Source organism: Sinocyclocheilus anshuiensis, unplaced genomic scaffold (genome assembly GCF_001515605.1).
Source record: "Sinocyclocheilus anshuiensis isolate Anshui unplaced genomic scaffold, SAMN03320099.WGS_v1.1 scaffold964, whole genome shotgun sequence".
Taxonomy (NCBI): domain Eukaryota; kingdom Metazoa; phylum Chordata; class Actinopteri; order Cypriniformes; family Cyprinidae; genus Sinocyclocheilus; species Sinocyclocheilus anshuiensis.
The window spans coordinates 1,162,801-1,186,497 of NW_015552666.1; the positions used below are offsets into that span (position 1 = coordinate 1,162,801).

Here is a 23,697-nt window from a genome sequence, read left to right on the forward strand (position 1 = left end):
GTACCGACTTGGTACCGAAATACCGGGTCTTTTGACAACACTAGTTACAAATGCTGTTCTTTTTAGCTTTATATTTTTTAAAGGATTTTGAAAAAAAAATACAATTTCTACAAAAATATTAAGCAGCACAACTTTTTTATATATTATATATTTTTTAACTTTTTAAAATATATTCAGATTTTTAACTGTCACTATTTCTTTTTCTTTCTTTTATTTTTTGTATTTTTGATCAAATAAATGCAGACTTGGTCAGCATAATAGATTTCTTTCAAAAACATTTTGAAAGTAGTGTACACACATATATGGTTGCACAACTCTAGTATTTCAACAAAATCCTACATCACATAAAGTGCAGTACACTTCCCTTGTAAATAAATTGACCCTATTTAATGGTCCCAAAATCTCTCAAGGCTTTTGAGTTCATTCATAATCAGTCCTTTTGTTTTTGGTCTGCAGAGGCAGGGACGATGTGACACGTTTGCAACAGAGTTTGATCTGGAGGCGGAAGAGTACGTACCTCTTCCAAAAGGTGATGTACACAAGAAGAAAGAGATTATTCAGGATGTTACACTTCATGACCTGGATATTGCTAATGCAAGACCTCAGGTATGTGCACACAAACATCATGTTTTCCAGCATTTCAAGTGGATCCCCATAATGCTGATCATATGAGCGTACTGTGTTTTCCAGGGAGGCCAGGACATACTTTCTATGATGGGTCAAATGATGAAACCCAAGAAGACAGAAATCACAGGTATCATACATTATATACTGATAATCATAACAGGATCTTTAATGAAGCCTTGTTTAACTTTTGTTTATCTTTTTTTTGTGTGTATTCTGTATTCAGATAAACTGAGAGGGGAGATCAATAAGGTGGTGAACAAGTACATTGATCAGGGTGTGGCAGAGCTGGTTCCTGGTGTTCTGTTCATTGATGAAGTTCACATGCTGGACATCGAGTGTTTTACCTACCTACATCGAGCACTGGAGAGCTCCATTGCTCCCATCGTAGTGTTTGCATCCAATCGAGGAAACTGCCTTATAAGGTGTGTTTTTGATACAATGGGAAACGTAGTCAATTAAATTAGCTTTGTCTCACTTTTGTAGGATATTAAGTGACAATTTTACAGTAAAGTTCAGTTAGTTAACATTAATGGATTAGGTATTATGAACTAACAAAGAACACAGCATTTATAAAAATTTTTGTATTTAACATTTTTAGTTAATTTTTATTCGGCAACACTTCACATAAGGTCCCATTAGTTAATGTTTGTTATTGCATTAACTAATGGTAACTAACAATTATCATTTGTGACCCTGGACAACAAAATCAGTCATAAGGGTCAATTTTTCGAAATTGAGATTTATACATCATCTGAAAGCTGAATAAATAAGCTTTCCATTGATGTGTGGTTTGTTAGGGTAGGACAATATTTGGTCGAGATACAACTATTTGAAAATCTGGAATCTGAAGGTGCAAAAAAATAAAAATATCGAGAAAATCGCCTTTAAAGTTGTCCAAATAAAGTTCTTAGCAATGCATATTACTAATCAAAAATGAAGTACTATTTGAAAATCTGGAATCTGAGGGTGCAAAAAAATCAAAATACTGAGAAAATCGCCTTTAAAGTTGTCCATATGACGTTTTTAGCAATGCATATTACTAATCAAAAATGAAGTTTTAATATATTTAGAGTAGGAAATTTACAAAAATCTTCATGGAACATGATCTTTACTTAATATCCTAATGATATTTGGCATAAAAGAAAAATCAATAATTTTGACCCATACTATGTATTTTTGGCTATTGCATTGCTACAAATATACCTCAGCGACTGGTTTTGTGCTCCAGGGTCACATTTGTTGCAGTATCTATTCAACTGTTCATTGTTAGTTCATGTTAGCTTAGGTCCATTAAATAATATTAACAGATACAACTATTTTTAATATTTTAGTAAATGTTGAAATTAACATAAACTAAGATGAATAAATGGGTAACACTTTACAATAAGGTTCATTAGTTAACAGTAGTTAACTGTGTTAGTTAACATGAACTAAGCATGAACAATACTTCTACAGCATTTATTGATCTTAGTTAATGTTAATTTAAACATTTAATAATTCATTATTAAAATCAAAATTTGTATTTGTTAACATTAGATAATGCGCTGTGAACTAACATGAACAAACAATGAATAACTATTTTCATTAACTATCATTAACAAAGATTAATAAATACTGTAACAAATGTATTGTTCATTGTTAGTTCATGTTAGTTAATACATTAACTAATGTTAACAAATGACCCCTTATTGTAAAGTGTTACCAATAAATGCTTTGGAAGTATTTTTTCAATGTTAATTCATGTTAACTATTGTAGTTAACTAATGGTAATAAATGGAACCTTATTGTAAAGTGTTGCCGTTTATTTATAAATATATTATTGTTAATTGTTTATTTCTGTTCATTATGTAAATTAATGTTAATTTATACAACTTGTTAAAAATATATTAATATATGTAAAAATTCACATTACCCTACATTAAAGGGATACTCCACCCCAAAATGAAAATTTTGTCATTAATCACTTACCCCCATGTCGTTCCAAACCCGTAAAAGCTTCGTTTGTCAAGTAAATTACACTGTCAGGGTCCAGAAAAGTATGAAAGACATCGTCAGAATAGTCCATCTACAACCAGTGGTTCAACCGTAACATTATGAAGCGACGAGAATACTTTTTGTACGCGAAGAAAACAAAAATAACGACTTTATTCAACAATTCGTCTCCTCTGTGTCTTTCCGCATCACCGTAGCGCCATTTTGGAGAATAACAACTGAACGCAAGCAGCCTACGCTCTTCTGTGTCAGCCGTGCAGCCGTCAGCCTGTTTTCGTTCAAATAAAAGCGTAAATACACGTAGAAAACGTAACCTTGTGTCGCGGCTGACACAGAAGCTTGTTCGCTGCTTGCGTTCAATCAATATGTTACGGTTGAACCACTGATGGCAGATGGCCTATTCTGACGATGTCTTTCATACTTTTCTGGACCCTGACAGTGTAATTTACTAGGCAGTCAATGGGACAAGTCACAAGCCTCCCGGTTTTCATCCAAAATATCTTAAATTGTGTTCCAAAGACGAACGAAGCTTTTACAGGTTTGGAACGACATGGAGGTAAGTGATTAATGACAACATTTTCATTTTTGGGGTGGAGTAACCATTTAATAGTTTATTCGTAGTTTATAAATTGTAGCTTCTACTTTTAAATAAGTGTAATAATCATGTAATAAGTGCAATAGAAATTTCTTTCTTTATTGTCACTGATTCCACTGGGGATCGAGTCTTGATTATCAGAACTATGCTGTACACTCCTCAAGAAATGAAACAGGTGGGAGGTGGGCTTTGCATCAAAACAAGTTGCTACTTACATCTTTTATGACATTCTGAAAGATGAAGTAGACATTACATGCTGTTGTTTAATTTGCATGTTGCTATAGATCATAAAGATCCGAGCTCAGACTGAAGGAATCAACATCAGCGAGGAGGCTTTATCTCATCTTGGCGACATCGGTACCAAGACTACACTCAGGTAACACTGATTACTACATTTTTAAAAACATATCCTATTGATTTAGATTTGTCATAATTATTTATGTCTTGCTAATGGCATTCTCAGTTATTCATTATCATGAATTTATCATTTCTGCGATTTGGTTATTTTGGCTAATGTGTGTTTGTGTGAATGCAGATATGCAGCGCAGCTGCTAACCCCTGCCAGTCTGCTGGCACGAGTTCAGGGGAGGGAAGTAGTCGAAAAGGAACAAGTAGAAGAAATTAATGAACTCTTCTATGATGCAAAGTCTTCTGCAAAAATCCTGCAAGATCAGCACACCAAATTTATGAAATAACTCCAGCACTCTCGCTCACATTCTTTGTACGGTCTGCTTTAGTTTGCTTTACTGGTTTAGTTCACATTTGTCATGACATTATATCAGTATGACAGCTGTTTTAAGCTAGTTCAACATCAGTGCATGGCTAATGTATTGTTCTACCTAATTTTGTCAGTTGTTAGTCAGAAGAACAGGAAAGAAAACATTCTCTCCATAATTAACATGCTTAGACAACCTAATTTCTTTAGTTTCATCCCACAGTTTTTGTTATTCTTCTGTAGGGTAAGTTTTCCATTGTCCTGTCTGCTGTTCAATTTTTTGTTTTGAAAATAAATATTTTTTTGATAGTAATGTGAAATAAAAATGGGACCTTTTTAATGACATATTTCATTTTCACACAAAAACGAATGCTTCTTTTCAATTTAAAACTAAACCAACAAATTATGTATTCATGTATTTATTTATTTTCCATAAAAACTTAAAACTAGCATTGTGGGATATTTAAGGAAAAAAAAAAGTATTATTCAGTTTTAATTGTTTACAGCCTTTTTTAATTCAGGAAAAAAGTTAAGAAATATTAAAAAGTACATTGAGGTACATAAGATCAGTCTAACTATTAATATCGTTTAGCTGTGCTGTTGAATGGTTACAGTGTTCATACAAAAACTTCAGTTGTTTTCTATGTTAATGCTTTAGATTCATTTATAAATACATGTTTTAGCTGTATGATTTAGTGAAATAATGGTTCCATAGTGTTACTTTTTCTTGCTGGGTTTGTTAAAGGCAGTCTCAGATCCTGAGCGAGCTTTGCTGAAGATGGATGGCGCGACCTTCCCAGCTCGTTCTAACAGCAGAGACAGAAAGAAAAGAATCAGAACACACAAAAATACAAGCTACATAATCCGACACTTTTGAATTTCAGCCACCTCAATACAAAGTGCTCCATTTATTTAAATTATATGTGCTTGAATTGACAAAATACAAACTAGATTTGAACTAAGATATAAAACATAGGTCAAATACAAATTTCACATTCTTAGTGGTGTACACAATCTTTTAATAGTCTGATAACTTACTGGTGACTTTTTTTAATTTAAGGGAACATTGATAGTATATTTATAAAATGGTGATAAATGAGTATGTAGTAAAAATGTTACAAATGACAAAATGTTCATTTTGGGGTGGAGTATCCCTTTAATAAGTGTTGTAAAATTATTGTTCATTATTAGATCATCATAGTTTGCTGTGACCAGCTATTAGAATGATCCATTTGATTGGCAAGTGTACAGTTATACATAATAATGTGTTAGGGGAACAGAGGATATCAGCTCTCCTCACGGTATTCCACTGGATCTGCTGGATCGAGTCTTGATTATCAGAACTATGCTGTACACTCCTCAAGAAATGAAACAGGTGGGCATTAAAATTGTCAAAACAAGCTGCTTAAAAATAAAGTTTTTACATTATAAAAGATGAATTAAACATTTCATGCTGTTGTTTCATTTGCATGTTGCTATAGATCATAAAGATCAGAGCTCAGACAGAAGGAATCAACATCAGCGAGGAGGCTTTATCTCATCTTGGAGAGATCGGTACCAAGACTACACTTAGGTAATACTTTTTACTGCGTTTTGAAATACATATCTACTTATTTAGATTAGCATTGAACTGTCATATTTATTTCTGTGCTGCTTGCATTCTCATTATCATGCATTTATAATTTAAGCAATTTGGTTTGGTCATTTTGGCTAATGTGTGAGTTTGTGTAAATGCAGATACGCAGTGCAGCTGCTGACCCCTGCCAGTCTGCTGGCACGAGTTCAGGGAAGGGAAGTAGTCGAAAAGGAACAAGTGGAAGAAATTAATGAACTCTTCTATGATGCTAAGTCCTCTGCAAAGATCCTACAAGATCAGCACACCAAGTTTATGAAATAAATGTACAGCCTGCTTTAGTGTGCTTTACTGGTTGTTTAGTTCACATTTGTCATGACATTCTAACAGTATGACCGCTGTAACCTGTTTTAAGCCAATTCAACATCAATGCATGGCTACTTTATTGTTTTACCTAACTGTGTCAGTTGTTGTTAGTCAAAAAACTGGTAGAAAAACAGATAAGAAAACATTCTCTATTTAATGTGCTTAGAAAACCTGATTTCTTTAGTTTCATCCCCCAGTTTTGTTATTTTCCTGCGGGATAAGTTTTCCATCGTCCTGTCTGCTGTTCTTTTTGTTTTGAAAATAAATCTTTTTTGATAGTAATGTGAAATATAAATGGGACTTTTTTATGACAAATATTTCATTTTCACACAAAATCAAATGCTCAACTTCTGTTCAATTTAAAACCAAACCAACAAGTTTATTTATTTATTATTTATCCAATAAACCTTGCAACTAAAGTAGCATTCTAGGATATTTTTCAAAAAATGTATTAAGTCCGTTTTAATTGTTTAAAGCCTTTTTAGAAAAATGGAAAAAAGTACATTTAGGTACATATTAAGATCAGGTTATCAGCTGTGCTAAATGTTGAACGATGACAATGTTCAAACAAAAACTACCGAGTTGTTTTCAATGTTAATGCTTTAGATTCATTTATAAATACATGTTTTAGCTGTATGATTCAGTGAAACTGGTTTCATAGTGTTACTTTCTCTTGCTGGGTTTGTTAAAGGCAGTCTCAGATCCTGAGCGAGCATTGCTGAAGATGGATGGTGCGACCTTCCCAGCCTGTTCTAAAAGCAGAGACAGAAAGATACTCAGGATACACAATAATACAAACTACAACATCCAACACATTTGAATTTCAGTTACCTCATTACAAAGGGCTCCGTTTATGTAAATTATACATGCATGAATTGACAAAAGACAAAGTAATTTTAACTGAGAAGTGAAGTATATAGCGTCAAATACAAATTTCTCATGTTTCATGTGTTAGTGTTTCTTAAAGATTCATGTGTTTCTTAATGATATACAATCTTTTAATAGTCTTGATGATAACTTAAAATTGAAGGGAACATTGATGGTCTGTTTATACAATGGTGATAAATTAGTACATTGTAAAATATTACAGCTGGGATCTTGAAGTTGAGATTATAAAAGGCTAGAAAAAAAAAAGGGATATCTTCAGGAATCAGAAACACAAATTAGTCAATATAAACACGTAAGACAAATGATAGACAATAAACATCACATAAAAAAAGTGTTTAGTAGAAGAGTGTCTTCCCCCGTGTTTTTGTGTTCTGACTTCCTGCTATATATGGAGTGGAAACATTACAAAAACCAGACACATATTACACCCGGCTCTTCTTTCTTCCTCTTGGCTCCAAGTCAAAAAAGGACACTTGGATTCAGTGACATTTTGATTCCACACACAAACTTCTAACTGAATGATCAGTTGCTGCTCGACTCACCGCATTCCTGCATCACTTCAAAGGTCTTGCTCTTCACCTCTGTTCCAGATGCCAATTTATCCTTGGCTCCAATCAAATCCTCTGCTTTTACCTCAGGCCTCTTAACTTCTTCACCCTGCTGAAGAGAAACAGAAAAATGAATGACAAGAAAAAATGATCAGAATTTCTTCTGTGGTCATCTTTCTCTTACTTGAGACATGGCCGACTCTCAAAATCAGTTGTGAAGTCCTATAGTCTTGCTGAAGATTCTGTTTTATACTGGTCGTAAGTGCATTTATACACAAACACACCCTTCCCTTGCAAAGTCCAATCCCAAATGGGCCATAATTCCTTTGGCCAAAGCATGAGTCACACTGTTCCTCCTCCCATTCAATCTCAGTCACTGTTCCCGTAGGGATATACACATAGTTATTTAAAGATGACATCTTCAGTACTTCAATTACTTCCAGCAGTTGAGAAATGAAAAGAGTTCATGGTTTGTGCCTTGTATCTGCTTTATTGTTCATGCTGGAGTGCTTCTAAATGACTGCATATGTTTGAACAGTTGTGTTTGTTCTTTTGAGTGTTGCTAAGTGATTGTTTGTGAATGTTAATTTGTCTCTCAGAGCAAAGAGATATTCAGGAAGGACTTGATGTCCTGCTATTCTTGAGTCTCTCTGTCCTAATGTTTTTATTTTCTTATCCCTTTTTACTGGTTTGCAAACTCAGGAAACATTTCATACAGCTTCATGATAGAATCTATGTTCAAAAGTTTGGGACTGGCAAGATTTTTTAATGTTTTTGAAAAAGTCTCTTGTGCTCACCAAGGCTGCATTTATTATATGTATACACCAAAAACAGCAATAATGAAAGGTTTGTGGGAGAGATTAATATGGACATTTTCCTGTGGTTTACTGCTTTTTTTATATGATGTATCGTTCTGCACTGTTATTGAAAATGCTAATAAAAAGATTTGAAATACAAAAACTGCAATAAAACAGTAAATACTGTTATAATTTAAAAGACGTTTACTTTAAAATGTAGTATATTCCTGTATGACAGAAATACATTTTCATGTTAAACAATTTTCCAGTAGTACATATTTTTAGGATTCTTTGATGAATAGAAAGTTCAAAAGTACAGCCTTTATTTAAAATAGAAATCTTTTCTGATAATGTAAAAGTCTTTACTGTCACTTTTGCTTAATCCTTACTGAATAAAAGTAGCATTGTTCTTTAAAAAAATAAAAATAAAAATCTTGCCGACCCCAAATATTTGAACAGTAATATTTGTAAATTAAATTTGGAAAACAGTGCAATCAGCAAAAAAAAGTTGTATTTGTTCCCAGATATTATAATAGTAGATAATATTTTCCAGTCTCATCTTACATGTTTTCAAAGACAGTGGTACCCAGTATCATTTGAATTTATTATATGTAAAACCATTTTGTACATCATTCATGTAAACAATCATTCATACAAAATTCACCACTGATTTATACAGCTACAGTATATCTAATAGTAACATTATGCAAAGGGTACCATTATCAATGTACACCTCTGGTATGTCTAATTAAAAATAAGCATTACTGTTCAAAAGATGAACAATCTTAATGCATTTGTAGTATTTCATAGTGATGAAGGAATGGCACATTGGAGCAGTAGTTGCATACTGGGGGACCCCTTGATATATTTGCATTACATTGCAATATTCTCTGTATTTGTTTTGTAATCAATCAATAAAATATTCTATAAGATATGTCCTGTAGGAATAGGAACCTTCAAACCATCAGTATCGTAGTGAACTACGATTGATGTCATAACCAAAACTGAACATAGAAGTACTGCATCTTCTGCAGCAAAAATTGAAACATTTTCAAGAAAACAAAATATGTTTGTGAAAAATTACACACAGTATTTATTTCTGGTTATTAATTTTTCTGGTCCATGACATGTTAGTGTCAGCTGCACCTCAGTGAGGTTTAGGCATCAGCAGCTTTCAAAATAAAAGCTCATGTATGTTTCTTGCTATATTTCGGTAACAACTGAGTCCTAACAAACTGCACAAGTCTCGTTTCCGTAAAAAATGCTGTGACGACCACACCCAGGAGACAAACTGCCCCCACGGCAACATGAACCAGCCTTAGCAACCAGCCACCATCACAGCAGAACATGCTCTGAAAGACAAAATAGTTACAAATCAGATTTCAATTTGCTCATCACAACAAACTGATATAATTAAACAATAAGGCACAGGCATGATACCTCTGAGCAGGCTGTGAGGATGGAGCTCACGCCAAGTGCAATAATGACAGCAGAATGTGGGCGGAGCCCCCACAGAGGTGTGTATTCACTTTGCAGAAAATAGCGATGTATGTAAACAATACTGTGAGTGATTCATAAAGCCATGTTACAGCAATTAGCCAAAATGAAGCCAAGGCCACCTAACATCCAGGTTAGCCAATAAGAAAGGAGAAGAAATGATGCTGACATGCCCAGCATCACCAGATTATATCTAAAAAGAAAGAGAGAAAAGCATGTTGTTTAGACAATTTCTTAGAAAAATGGAAAAGGCTTAAATACTTATCTGTCTTAGAAAACAGTTTGTAAATAAATTATATATATACATATATACTGCATATAACACTACAGTTTAAATGTTTGGGGTCAGTAAGATTTTTCGAAAGAAATTAATACTTTTATTATGCAAGGATGCATTAAATTAACCTGTAAGGATGTTACAACAATTTTTTATTTCAATCAAATGCTGTTCTTGAATAGCAAATAAATGTTGTTGTACAAATAAATGTATTCATACGAAGAATCCTTAAAAAAAATGCATCGTGGTTTCCACAAAAATATAATGCAGCACAAATTGATTCAACTGTGATAATAAGAAGAAATGTCTCTTGAGCACCAAATCAGCACATTAGAATGATTTCGGAAGGATCGTGTGACACTGAAGACTGAAGTAATGACTGCTGAAAATTCACAGGAAAAAATTACACTAAAATATATTAACATAGAAAACAGTTATTTTAAATTGTGATAATATTTCACATTATTACTGTTGTTATTGTATTTTTGATCAAATGAATGAAGCTTTGGTGAGCATAAAATACTTTTTTCAAAATCTTACAGACCCCAAATGTTTGAGTGGTACTGTATATATACAGTATAGTAATTATGTGTTGTTCACCTGTCAACCTCCTCTTTGCTCATAGCAGCAAAAACAAAACACTCTGTTACTCCATTAATGGCTAACAGCAGAACATAACAACTATAACACCGTAGAAGAGCCGGCCCTGCAAAATACACAAACAAACCATTTAAATGTTTACGGCACACATACAAATAAAAATGTATCCGCTATCCACTGTAAGCAATAAGCATATTAATGTTTTACCGGCTCCGCTGCTCAGAAGCTCCCCACCGTAGATGTCAAGTGCCAGATGAGAATATGCATAACCAAAAACTGTGATGATCAGACCAATCAAAAGCACCAGCTTCAAAAGACATTCCAGTACTTCAGCTGCCATGGAAACTTCCTCCTGTGGACCAATCAACATTTTACAGTTTGCCAACCCACATCTGGGTAGCTGCACTACATTAAATTAGGAACATAAACAGACACTGACTTGTTTTTGATATCGTACATCTCGTCCACGCTCCAGGACTTTAGCAAAGAACACATAGAAACTCTCCTCAATGGGCAAAAAAATAAATCTAGCCACCATTGAGCCCAGATTGTTTATTATATCATAAACCCCTGTAAATAGAAAGGAAAATAAGAATTATAATATGAATACGCTGTTTGTGTATAATAGCTTGTGTATATGAATGTACAAGCTCACCTTGGTCTCCAAAGTTAAGCACATTCAAAAACGTCATCACATAACGCTCGCCTATAAAATCAAAGCGAAATATTTATTAGAAGCATTTGAACATTCAGACAAAAAAATACTGCGTAATTAAGCATGATAGGCACTAACCTTCTGTAAGTATCTGTTTGAGAAATGACTGTTTGAAAAAGCTCCAGGTTAGTGTGGTCAACTTCCAGTTTAGTAGTGGCTAAAAACAAAAACAAACAAACAATGTAGTTGTTTCACTGAAACAAAAAATTATGTGGTGTCGTATTATAAAATAAGTCACCTCGTGATCCACTCTAGATGGCAGAAGGTCTGTTATGTGACTAACAGGGAACAATTTACTCTCTGCTTCCTCTGAGCCAAGGAAATGGATGAAGTATAACACGTAACAAAGCAACAAAAACCCTGCATAGACACACTGTCAAATAAAAAGCACACAGAATCAAGATTAGAAACCAGAAGACAACCAAAAACTATATATGTTCTATATGTTCAGTATGCAAACATGTAAAACATATATACCTGGGCAGCAGAGAAGATATAGAGTCCCCATTGAGGCGCTGAGACCACCATCACGACGGTAACAAGACATTTAGCAGTCATGGCTAAGCTTTCGGCAATCACCTGCGAATATGTGTCATTTGATCAGATACATTCATCTTATTCAATCTACAATGACAATATAAAGTGCAATATAAAGCATGATAGGCAGATTCTGACACCTTCAAACGGACGAACATGTGCGCATGTGCAAGAACCCAGAGGGGTTCAGCCAGCAGCTCTGTAAGTGCAGCTAGGCAGAACAATCCAACTGCGGGAACATAATGCGGGATGGACTCTGGATCAGGTGCCTGGAGCACCCACCACCACACACACACTAACAGCACACCCCACACACAACCCACAGGAAATCTAAGAGTTTGAGAAGAAGGTAAAAGAAAGAGAATAAAAAAACATTTAAATTTTAGGTGAACTATTCCTTGAAATTTCAGATATGATAGATTTACTTATTTCCTGTAAATCTCTGATTGTAATCATTCAATCCTTTTTTTATATATAGAGTTCATTAGTGCCTCCCCACGTTTCAGCGTGTTGGTTCCAGGGGTAAGCAAATTTTGGTTAATAAACCTACAGGTATTTCTGCTTACGTGAGCCATAACAGGTTGATGACTTTTCTCCAGTTACGCCCCGCCCCTTCGCTGATTAGACACGCCCTCCGGAACGCCTCCCTAGACAGAAACACCAATGTAGAATAGAGCAGCATCAACCTGTAACAAAAGCAAACGTTGCAGTTAGTGGGCCATAGAAAGGAATGTTCGAGTTTATGATTTGTACCTGCAAACCCACCTAACATTTACCACGCCTATCAGTTCCTTGGACACAAACCGCAAAGTAAATGCATTCAAGAGAAACGTCAACACTCGAAACATCACCTGCAACGTAAAAAAATATATCAACATACTGCTTTATTATATGTCTCTAATATAGGTGTATTTAGTGTGCTCAGAATAGCAGTGTGTGTGTATTAGTACCTGAAGCAGAACATTATAAGAGGCCAGTGTTGAAGCACTCTTGAGCACATCTTCTGAGCCCATTGTGAACTTTACTTTTTTTTAAACTCAACTATTGAAACTCACTAACAACAAAATCACCGAAATTAGCCGGTGGAACATAAACGTTACATTCGCTTCATTATACAGATATATTACTATGATACTGTACTACAATAGTCTCCATTTGGTATTTAACAACTGTACAAGTTGTCAAATGGTATACACTTCCGTTTCTCAGTTGAAAGATTTCAAAATAAAAGTCCGCGTATATCGGTGGCGTTTCTAATGACGCTTTGGGGGAAAATGGACGACTCGCGTTATTTTATAATTATTCAAAATGTTTATAATATTCTGCAATGAGACAAAAATCTATGTTCGACTGTACATTGTAGCACTTTTAACTTGTTGCAACTAACAGGAAGTTTTTTCTGGAAGGATTATGATTCACTAGATTCGAATCTTTTGCATCGAGTTCAACAAGATTCTTTCAGTCGCCCTTTCTGCAGGTTACACCGCCAGTGTGACAAGAATCTTTCTGTGTTATGAACAACTCAATTAATCATTCACTCGATTCATTACAATGACCGAGTCGATAAAAATGTGTCATTCATCAACAACAACACCACTACGGACCTGACCATTGCTAGAATGTGAGCCTTCATTAATTAAGTAGTCAGTAACTTTTCTAATCAATTTGTGTGTCCTGCTGTCAGCAAATATTTTATATGTGTACTTGGAAAGGGTTGCACATGGTTGCTTCATCAGAAATGCTCATCTCTGCTGCACAGAAGTTGCTGTGTCCTCGTAAAAAACGTTTATCTCCGGCCACATGTCTGGATGTGACTGTTCAAATAATGGCTGTGGATCTGGGCGTCAAACTTGCGCTACTTTACGACAGTAATGCAGCATCTCCAGAACAGCTTCAGATGTACCTCAATGCTCTACAGGAGTCTGGAGTTGTAACCAATCCACTACGGATTCTGTCAATTGATGGCAACACATTAATTTTTAATCGTGCCACTATCGAGTCCCACCTGGACGAACTGCTCCAAAGCAAAGGTCTCATTCTGATTGACGTATGTCCCTCAAAAAAACAAGCTGTTCTGGCTGGCTTTGAAAAGAAAACTGAGGATATGATCAAAACTCTTTCAGGATTCTTCATGAATGAGCTGGACAAAGGCTCCCCAGTGATTGTATTGGGAGAGGAGTTGTATAATGACTGGAACTTGTGCACTCTTTTTGGAATCCTGTTAGGCTATCCAGCCTCATACTGGTTTGACCAAACTAAAGGATTCGGGAACTGTCTGTGTATGACACCACTGGTGGTGTGCACCGTTTGTGTCAAATGGCACACCCATAACATAAATCATCGCTGTTGTCTTTACTCTTTCAGTGTTCCTGAAGAGCTATGGTCAGAAGTACAATGTCATGTGCAACAGTGGACTGAGCGTCTGAGAGAGAGATTTAACAAACAGCCAGTTCTGACTGATCTCTGCTTTTCTAGGGAAACTGTCACTTTGCCCTCTGTGACCCTTTGAATAAACCTGATTTATGTTTATTTTTTTATTATTAAATATGTGTTTACATTCATTATTTATTCAATTATTTGTTAATTTAATATTTTTTTCTCATGCATCACCTATTTTCAGTATCATTTATGCTCTTCATGGATTTCTTACCAAAGCAACGTGTAATAATGTGTGCATATAATAACTTCAGGCAGTGAATCTCAACCTTTTTTTTTATTTCAGATCCTTCAGATTCCCAGCTCCATGTTGGCACTCATTTTCTATAGGGTTCAGGTCAGGGATCTGGGACAGCCATGGCAGATGCTTCATTTTGTGCTCAGTGACACAAAGCAGTCATTTTTGTGTTGATTTTGATGTTTGTTTTGGATCATTGTCCTGATGGAAGATCCAACCACGGCCCATTATGAGATTTCTAACAGAGGCAGTCAGGTTTAGATTTTTTTTTTTCTGTTGGTTTTTGATAGAATCCATGATGCCATGTATCTGAACAAGATGTCCAGGACCTCCGGCAGAAAAATAGGCCCACAACATTAAAGATCCAGCAGTATATTTTACTGTGGACATGGGGTACTTTTTATCCCTGTTTGCACCAAACCCATCTGGTGGGTTTGCTGCCAAAAAGCTCTTTTCTTTTAGTTTCATCTGACCATAAAAGCCAGTCCCTTTGAAGTTCCAGTTGTGTCTGACAACTGAATATGCTGGAGTTTTTCTTGAAACACCTCCCGAACAACATGTGGTGATGTAGGGGCCGTTTGAACCCAAGATTCAACTAATCTCTGCAATTCTCCAGCTGTGATCCTTGGAGAGTCTTTGGCCACTCAAACTCTCCTCCTCACCATGCATTAGGACGATATAGACACACGTCTTCTTCCAGGCAGATTTGTAACATCTTTAGTTGATTGGAACTTCTTAATTATTGCCGATGGTAGAAATGGGGATTTTCAATGCTTTAGCTATTTTCTTACAGTCACTTTCTATTTTATGAAGCTCAACAATCTTGTTCTGCACATCAGAACTATATTCTTTGGTTTTACTCCTTGGGATGGATGAATAAGGGAATTTGGCCCTTGTGTTCCTCATATTTATAATCCTGTGGAACAGGAAGTCAAGGCTGCACAATTTCATGCTCCTAGTCACCCTGGTTTGCTAAAAAATTTAAATAATATACTTCAGAGATATTTTACTCATAAGAATTTCATAATGTGAGTTTCCCCCCACTTTCAATTGTTTTACTTAAACGAAAGGTTAGAATTTTGTGAATTTTTTGAATGAAAGATCACAGCCACCTTTACTCATATTTACCAAGGGTGCAAATATTAGTGGAGGGCACTGTATATCTAAAATTATATACATACATTATACTCAAAGCGATATATATAACAAATCTCAACTGCTTGATTGTTTATATTGTTTAAAAATGTAAACTAAATAATCGCCCAGCTCTAAACTTCTCAATGCAAGCAACTATAAGGCATGAAGATATTAAGATGTTATAAACATTAACGCCATGATTTTCTGTAAAATTGCTTTGAAACAATGTGTATTGTGAAAAGCATTATACAAATACAACTGAACATGACCGATATTTTCAGACAGAACAAATTTACATTTTTTAATGTGTTTCAATACATTTTAAAAACATCCTAGTACATTCACATATATTCGAAAATACATATTTAAATAGTCATTCATCTTTAACCAAACTTCTGTTAGTAAATAAAACAAGTCATAATCCATACAGCTCATTTAGAATGTCATCATTACCATTACTGTTTCCCACATTGATTCTTGAGAAGCTCTGTAACTTTTCAGAGAGTCAATTCTAGATGGGAAATGCAGTTGTCCCTATGAACCTACTTTATCATTTTGAAGTATTTAAGCTTAACTCATTAATGCCAATGCTGTATTCTGTATTGCACTTCAAACTCTAGCTAAAGAATGTGTGTATATGTTAAAGTAATTCTGTAACTTGAGGTAGAGATCTGTTGTTTTATGTAAGCAGCCTACAACCAAACCAAATCTATGTTCCAGTAATCTTGTGGCGAGGCGAATGCTGAGGTTCAGAATAGCTTCAAGGAAAAGAGTCCATTTCTCAGAGTTGAATTGCCGGCAGCACTTCTCCACAACGTGCACTCACCCTGATGTCAGTAAGATGATCAGCTCTCGTGGGTCCTATATTCACAATGGCTATTGGAAGCTTTCTTTCACTAGCAGCGAGAAGAAAGCGGTACCCTGAAAAAACCTAAAAAGGAAAACAAATGCCTTCACCTTTTTCCAAATGTCTTGAGAAAGTATTGAGACAAGGAGGAAAAATTCTTTGCATTATCTACATCAGGAATACTCATTAACTAGTTCAAACTCTAGTCAAACACACCTGAACCAACCACTCAAGGTCTTTGGGTTTACTTGAAGACTGCACTGGAACAGGGTTGGAACTATTTGTGGGGATCAGTGTTATTTTCGTATTACTGAGATACTATTGCTATTATAGTAAATACTATTATAGTATTATAATATATAGTAATGATACTATTATTATAATATTTTTAATTAGTTTAAATTTTTTACTTTCCATTTTCATTTTAATTATAATATTTTACTTTTATAAATATTTTATTATTTAATTTCTTTATTTTTAGTTATTTTACACTTCTACGTTGTTTGTTTTCGTCATTTTCACTAGTTTTTATGCTTTTTATATGCTTTTTATATTTATGCTATATAGTTTGTATTTATTTTTATTTCAGCTTTAGTTTCAGTTATTCTTGCATCAAGTTAAACTAAATGAAAATGAGAAATAAATGAAAGCTTATTCCTGCCACAGAATTAAAAAAGTAAAAAAAAAGGTAACTGACTTTCTCTCACAATAATTCAAAAGTTTTTTTTTCTCATATAGTTTATATTCGGAGACAAAAAAAAAGTAATAAGATGACAAAATTGCGAGATATAATTTAAGAATTACAAGGAAAAAAAAGTCGTAATTACCTTTTTTTATTTAATGGTGGAAACAAGCTTCCATAAAAATGTTACCTCTGCAACTAGCTGAAATAAAGTATTTTTTCTTTAATTTCAGTTTATTTTAACATTTATTTTACTTCAAGTATCAAAATTCTTTTGTGGTTTTAGTTTCAGTTAAGTATTATAACCCCGGGGATTTTGATTCAAATCTTTTAAAGGGGTCATATGATGCGATTTCAATTTTTCCTTTCTTTTTGGAGTGTTACAAGCTCTTGGTGCATAAAGAAGATCTGTAAAGTTGCAAAGACTGAAGCCTTAAATCCAAAGAGATATTCTTTATAAAAGTTAAGAGTCAACCACGCCTACCTAAAACGGCTCGTTCTAACACGCCCCCACATGTCTACGTCACGATGTGGGAAGATTTGCATAACGCCGCCCAAATGTTCACGCAAAGAAAGAAGGCGTAACTTTTATTCTCGCTGTAGTATTGTTGTTGCCGCCGCCGCCATGTCGTGAAGGCGCTGTGTTTCGTTGTGAAAGCGAAACTACTTTGTTTGGCCTTCCAAAAGAGGACACGACTAGAAATCAGTGGTTAAGTTGTATTTACAACACTGTTCCAGAACACTTCAACCCAAATATTCAGATGTGCGCAGCACATTTTATGGAGGACTGTTTCCTGGTAGAGTAGACTATAATGCCGGCTGTTCTGACTCACAGACTGCAAGTAAGTTTTTTATATTTAAAGGATTTGCCACTGATGATTCAAACGCGAGTTTTGAGCAGTGTAGAGTAGCGCTTGTTGTTTGTAATTTCTCCGATCACAAATGCAGACATGGTTTTATGTTTACGCGGCACAATGCAACGCAACGCATAAAAAGACAGTATAAGTCATTATAATCCGTAATTATGTCCCCACTGGATGCAACAAATGCCTCGTTTATAATGGGTTTTAATGTTTTTGTCTCGTCGCTCCGGGAGACGGCATCACAGTATGGTAAGGGGCGTAACATTTCCGTCACACGCTTGAGGTATTCGGCCAATCACAACGCACTGTATAGCTGGCCAATCAGAGCACACCTCGCTTTTCAGACCGATGAGCTTTGTAAAAATCGACGCATTTCAGAAAGGTGGGGCATAGAGGAGAAACAATAATGTACAGTATGTGGAAAATAATGTGTTTTTTGAACCTTAAACCGCATAAACACATTTCATTACACCAAATACACAAAATAATGTTCTTTTTAGCAACGTCATATGACCCCTTTAAATCCATTCACCTAAAAAGCTCTAAATGACCTTACAGCTCATTTAGAATTCCATGATTACATGAACGTTTCCCACATTGATTTTTGAGGAGCTCAGTAACTTTTTAGAGAGAAAATTCTAAATGGGAAATGCAACTGTCCCTATGAACCCACTTAAAATAATAATTTAAAATAATAAACTTGAAATAACAATTTTAAAGTATTTAATATAAAATATAAAGTTTTTCCTCTTAACTCGTTAGTGCCAATGCTGTATTTTTAATTGCACTTTAAACTCTAGCTAACTAACCAAGAACATGTGAATATGTCAAAATAATTCTATAAACTTAAGCAGCAATCTGTTGTATTATGTTTTTTACCCAAAAAATCTGTAAATGAACAATAATTTGTTCTTTGACTCCTTTATGTATGAGACATCATTACACCAGTAGATGGCAGACAGTGAGTAGGAATAAGTAACCCTGGTCTAGGTGAATAGGAAGTATTTTTTAAAAGTGATATTGATAAAGGGTTACTCACCTGAAGAGAAGATCCAGCCACAAGCACAGCATCAGACTCGGCCAGCTTATTATGCACAAAATTAACTGTAGTCCGGTTCACTACATCACCAAAGAACGTCACCTCAGGTTTGAGTACACCTCCACAGGCATCACATGCAGGTATTCTGAAGTTCAGCACCTGCTCGTCTTCCAGAAACACATCTCCATCTGGGGCCACAGCACCTGCACTTGCTGCCCAGCCAGGGTTAAGAGCTGCAAAACGCTTCTGAAGCTCGGCACGTATTCAGTAAAATATACTTGGAAATGTGTTTCCAATATACATGAAAAATTACCTAATAATAACAACACCTTATGATATATATAACCTTTTGTGCAATATCTAAACGGTGTATGGTATTTATTACATCATAACATTACTGAACATAAATCTTGTGCAATATATTTAATGGTATCCGACCATAAAGTCAATTATTACGTTATAAACATAATGATAAAATAGTCATGTCAGTTAATTGTGAGGTCTGTAAGTTAGGTGGAATGTGACCAACTCATTGTATAACTTGATTGAAATGGCAAGTAAGCTAGGACACTAATAAACATGGTATGGACATTATGCCTCGTGTGAATATACCTATACTTTTAACAAATATTTCAGATGCACAACTAATTACATTACTTTAATAACGTACCTGTATTAATAAAATCCTTGGCACCAAAAGTCTTTCGCAAACATTAGTACAGTAGCTGTAGCGGTCATCTAAACAAGAACTTCCGTGTTGTTACACAGGTGCATGATGGTAAATGTAGTTTAGTTCATGTCCACCCGTTTTGGCCTATGGTTTTGGCACATTGAAGCATCTCCAGCTGTGATGAAACCGATAAACTCTCCAGTATTGCACTCACTGATATATATAATATATCTTAAGAAAGTATTTTATTGTATGTCAGTAATGATACAAAATAAACCATATACATTATGACCCATGCTTCTTTAACATTGTCAAAAATTTTGTTTCATAGATGTTGTTTAGAATATGCTGCACACATCTTGATTGCAGAACTGTAAGATATCTGTCAAAAAATGAAAAATAAATAATTCATCAATAATTCATTAAAAACAATAGCCCAAATTTAAAAAATGCATTAATAATCAGAGACATTTTACTTATGTGCTTTTTTTAAATCAAACTTTTTAAAAGTTCGGTAATTGAATATAAACGCAAACAAATAATTGGTGTGCATATATAATAATAATTTGTTTCCATTTATTCTCACTTGAGTGTGTGCAGTTAAAGATGCTCTCAGTCTGTGAATAGAACTCTTCTCCCAGTATGGTGCGGTAGTCCATGTGACTGGTGTGAACAAGGCACTTTGTAACATCTTTAAAGAGCAGGTCACTCTCTCCATATTGCTGAGACTCAAACAGGTGGAACCCAGAATTTGGACGAGCTGCTATGGTTTCCTATAGCACAAAACACATCAGGTTTCAGATTCTAAAAGACTCTCAAATCAATCAAATGATAATCACTTCAGTGTGCAGACCTGTGACTTCATTAAAAGGTCATAAATGCGAGCTATAAGAACAGGACGTGTCATAACAATATTTGGAGGGATTGCCCCTAAGTTGCAGGTCTTCCACTCTGTCAGAGGAGCCCGGCTGCCATCGCCGCAGAGTAACTCAAAGTCCCAAGTGAGCCAACCCTCTGCCCAGCCACTGGTGTTTAGACCTGTCCATCAAACACATCACACATATTACCATTGAGATTCATACCGATGACATTTCTCAGAGTTTACATCTTACGTTCAATGTTGCTCTCCAGATTGTGGTGTTCCATGAAGGCCACGTCTCCGAAGCTCTTTCCACTGGGGTCTCCAACCAAGCATCTGAAGTAAAATACATTTTAAAGCCTGCAAAGCTGCATGGTTTGCACTATAGTACATTAGTAATGGGAGATAAGACATATTTTTCTGTATACCATTTTATCTGAACTGTTCAGAACAGCAATTCCTCACCTTAATGCACCCATATTGCCATAGTAACGCTCATTATGGTTGTCAGCACACCGTTTGGTGGCAGCTTCCTCAGTCCCACCCATACACACCTTACATAGATTGCCTTGACCTCCTGGCAAACAACCTTTCCAAAACACCTCAGTGTACACTGAAAACAGAGAGGGTTACATTAAAGGAATTGTCCACCAAAAAAATGAAAATTTGCTGAAAGCATACACATCCCAAGGCCATTCAAGATGCAGATGACATTGTAACTTTAAAGCGCCGTTTCAAACCAATCCATAATTCCAAAAAAAAACATTTCCTCCAGTGAAAAAGTCCATCTCCTGTTGTCCTCTCACAACTTGTAAAAGGTGCTTGATATGAGCACATTTCTCTCCTGATTCAACCAGATGACTTTTTCATCATGGATAGAGGACTCGTAATGGTTTAAAGTTGAAAACATCTTAATGATGAATTTGTTCATTACAAACATGCAGTTTTTCAGTTCACAAAACGTTAACTGATAAACTGGAGTCGTGTGGATTACATGTGGATTAATGTGATGTTTTCATCAGCTGTTTTTATCAGTTGATTCTGACGGCACCCATTCACTGCAAAGGATCCACTGGTGAGCAAGTGATGTAAAGCAAAATTTCTCCTAATGTGTTGCAATGAATAAACAAACTCATCTGCATCTTGAATGGCCTGAGAGTAAGTACATTTTCAGCAAATTTTCATTTTTTGGTGAACTATTCCTTTTAAAGGGTCATGAAACCCCCGGTTTCAGCACTGGTTAGTTCTCACCATAGTTTTAAAAAATGCTAAAAAAGTGGGCGTGGTGCGCTGCGAGCGGTGGGGGAAGAGGGGAGAGAGACAACACAAACACAGCTTGGGGTTCAGACAGTTTCATTTCGCTCCCATTGAGTTAAAAACACAAATAAATGCACAGCCATTTGCACTCTGTATCGAAAACATACATGAACGTGCTGTTGCACCTCTGATAACTTTTTAAGGCTTATTCTGCGGCGATTATTTAAGCCTTTTGACGGGTTGTGTCATGGAGCTGTAAAAACGGTTATACTCACTAAGTGAATGAATCGCGTTTGTGCCGAACTCTTATTAAAAAAGCAAAAACAAACACTCTCCTTCGATTCATGAACGTTTCTATTCTCTCAGATAATATATGCGATCTCACAGTCTGAAGAGTCTGTCATAGCAAATCAACACATGCTGTTGTGAATACTTAAAGGGGTCATATGATGCGATTTCAAGTTTTCCTTTCTCTTTGGAGTGTTACAAGCTGATTGTGCATAGATAAGATCCCTGAAGTTGCAAAGACTAAAGTCTCAAAACCAAAGATATTCATCAAAGTTAAGACTCTGCCATGCCCCCCTAAAATGTCTCATTCTAACATGCCCCCACATATCTACCTCACTATGTGGAAATATTTGCATAATGTGGCCCAAATGTGCACGCAAAGAAAGAAGGCGTGGTTTCAGTAACCGCAGTTAGTGTTGAAGCAGCATGCCAAATAATGATCTTTAAAAAAGCATCATATGACCCCTTTAAGCGAAGCATCTTCTCATAGGATAAGAACACGCAGTCTCATGAATAATTTAACAGACACCGACACGTCATCGATGTACTATTAGTCCATTGCCGCGTCACAAGTTGTGACGTCAACACAATGTAGATTTTAAACCCGGAAGATGAAGTCTGGGGTTTCATGACCCTTTAAAGGATGGGTTCCAGGACTGTTTTGGTCAGCTGAAACCCATAGACGTAAAATATTTACTTAAAGTATCCCAGTTAGATTTTAAATGAATTTTTCAATAAGGTTCTTTGACAGCGGTTAACAGTCACATAACATTAAAGCAAACAGATAAAATACTGAAACCCTGCATTAAAGGTAACTAATATATTATATTCAAACTATTTGATTAAGATACCAAGTAATAGAGAAGAACATGGAGTACCATTATTCGGCTGACATGGGGCGCTGTTGTTGTGCTCTGTGCTGAGCGTGTGTCTTACAGGTAAAACCCAGCCAGCAGGGCTGTACATGTGACCGTGGCAGGAGCGTCTGCCGCCCAGACTTCCAAAATATAAACTCCTACTTGTCCGACGTACAACTGCCACACCATACACTGATGGTAATTCTGCATAGATAAAAAAAATGTGTAAAGACATATGTAGAGATGCATCATTTATGCTAAGCTCATTTCAGCCCTTTATTACCATCACTTTCAAAATGGCCTCCAACTCCTTCAGGATTCTCACATTTCTCTTCTAAATTTCAAATGAACCAGCAAAGAGAAATCAAAACAAGGTGAGAAGAACTTGAAGACATGAGTGAGTATGTCATGGTACATTCGGATGTTAGATTTTTTACATACCGTAATATTCAGTCACAACAGGGACAAGGCCACATTTCCCAGCTATGAATGCGTGAGTGGCATCCAGAGACACAGCATCCACCTCATCCCTCTGTGAAAATGAACAATACATTCTGTTCTAGGCACTGCTACAAAGAACAATCACCAGTGTTGGTATTATTTTTAGTAAACTAAAAAATCGGTTCCATTAATTGAAAAAGATTAAATGAAATAAAATATAAATATTTGAGAAAAAAATTAATAACGAAAATTAGAAATGTTGCCTTAGCACCTAACTGAAATAAAAAAGTAAAAGTACTAAAATCTTAAATTACTAGAACTAAAACTGAATTAAAAAAATACATTTAAGCAAAACA

General features: G+C 35.4%; 6 protein-coding genes across 6 annotated transcripts in view; 3 read left to right on the forward strand and 3 right to left on the reverse strand.

Annotated features, from left to right (window-relative positions):
- The window catches only part of ruvbl1 (RuvB-like AAA ATPase 1), an 8,493-nt gene extending 2,343 nt beyond the window's left edge, over positions 1 to 6,150 (forward strand). The window contains exons 6-11 of the mRNA XM_016459025.1: positions 457 to 606; positions 691 to 754; positions 851 to 1,049; positions 5,202 to 5,304; positions 5,411 to 5,502; positions 5,667 to 6,150. Of these exons, the coding sequence (XP_016314511.1) occupies positions 457 to 606; positions 691 to 754; positions 851 to 1,049; positions 5,202 to 5,304; positions 5,411 to 5,502; positions 5,667 to 5,826 (768 nt within the window). The 3' untranslated portion in view covers positions 5,827 to 6,150. The remainder of the gene's footprint in view (positions 1 to 456; positions 607 to 690; positions 755 to 850; positions 1,050 to 5,201; positions 5,305 to 5,410; positions 5,503 to 5,666) is intronic.
- LOC107667377 (ruvB-like 1) lies at positions 3,341 to 4,249 on the forward strand. The gene is made up of 3 exons (XM_016459027.1): positions 3,341 to 3,389; positions 3,499 to 3,590; positions 3,750 to 4,249. The coding sequence occupies exons 1-3, from the start codon at positions 3,360 to 3,362 to the stop codon at positions 3,907 to 3,909; spliced, it is 282 nt and encodes a 93-aa protein (XP_016314513.1). The 5' UTR covers positions 3,341 to 3,359; the 3' UTR covers positions 3,910 to 4,249.
- Positions 6,151 to 8,692: 2,542 nt separating the features above from the next.
- Positions 8,693 to 12,868, reverse strand: LOC107667376 (protein RFT1 homolog). Its single transcript, XM_016459026.1, has 13 exons — positions 12,678 to 12,868; positions 12,493 to 12,578; positions 12,294 to 12,413; positions 11,868 to 12,057; positions 11,668 to 11,769; positions 11,429 to 11,563; positions 11,269 to 11,347; positions 11,131 to 11,181; positions 10,915 to 11,045; positions 10,683 to 10,827; positions 10,476 to 10,581; positions 9,542 to 9,791; positions 8,693 to 9,453 (listed from the first exon to the last, which is right to left on the reverse strand). Exons 1-12 carry the CDS (start codon positions 12,738 to 12,740, stop codon positions 9,674 to 9,676), a joined length of 1,326 nt encoding a protein of 441 aa, XP_016314512.1. The 5' UTR covers positions 12,741 to 12,868; the 3' UTR covers positions 8,693 to 9,453; positions 9,542 to 9,673.
- Positions 12,869 to 13,282: 414 nt separating this feature from the next.
- On the forward strand, positions 13,283 to 14,236 carry LOC107667327 (UPF0739 protein C1orf74 homolog). The gene has a single exon (XM_016458957.1). It carries the CDS (start codon positions 13,424 to 13,426, stop codon positions 14,234 to 14,236), a length of 813 nt encoding a protein of 270 aa, XP_016314443.1. The 5' UTR covers positions 13,283 to 13,423.
- Positions 14,237 to 15,830: 1,594 nt separating this feature from the next.
- LOC107667314 (NAD-dependent protein lipoamidase sirtuin-4, mitochondrial-like) lies at positions 15,831 to 19,233 on the reverse strand (the record flags this gene model as incomplete). Its single annotated transcript, XM_016458947.1, has 2 exons — positions 15,831 to 16,469; positions 18,970 to 19,233. Coding segments are annotated over 2 exons (414 nt in total), but the record flags the coding sequence as incomplete, so codon positions are not given.
- A 343-nt stretch (positions 19,234 to 19,576) lies between these two features.
- Positions 19,577 to 23,697, reverse strand: part of LOC107667401 (melanotransferrin-like) — a 10,465-nt gene continuing 6,344 nt past the window's right edge. Inside the window, exons 10-17 of the mRNA XM_016459075.1 lie at positions 23,342 to 23,432; positions 23,184 to 23,234; positions 22,922 to 23,104; positions 20,964 to 21,111; positions 20,752 to 20,834; positions 20,493 to 20,677; positions 20,226 to 20,412; positions 19,577 to 20,021 (exon numbers count right to left, since the gene is read on the reverse strand). Coding sequence (XP_016314561.1) covers positions 19,978 to 20,021; positions 20,226 to 20,412; positions 20,493 to 20,677; positions 20,752 to 20,834; positions 20,964 to 21,111; positions 22,922 to 23,104; positions 23,184 to 23,234; positions 23,342 to 23,432 — 972 coding nt within the window. The 3' untranslated portion in view covers positions 19,577 to 19,977. The remainder of the gene's footprint in view (positions 20,022 to 20,225; positions 20,413 to 20,492; positions 20,678 to 20,751; positions 20,835 to 20,963; positions 21,112 to 22,921; positions 23,105 to 23,183; positions 23,235 to 23,341; positions 23,433 to 23,697) is intronic.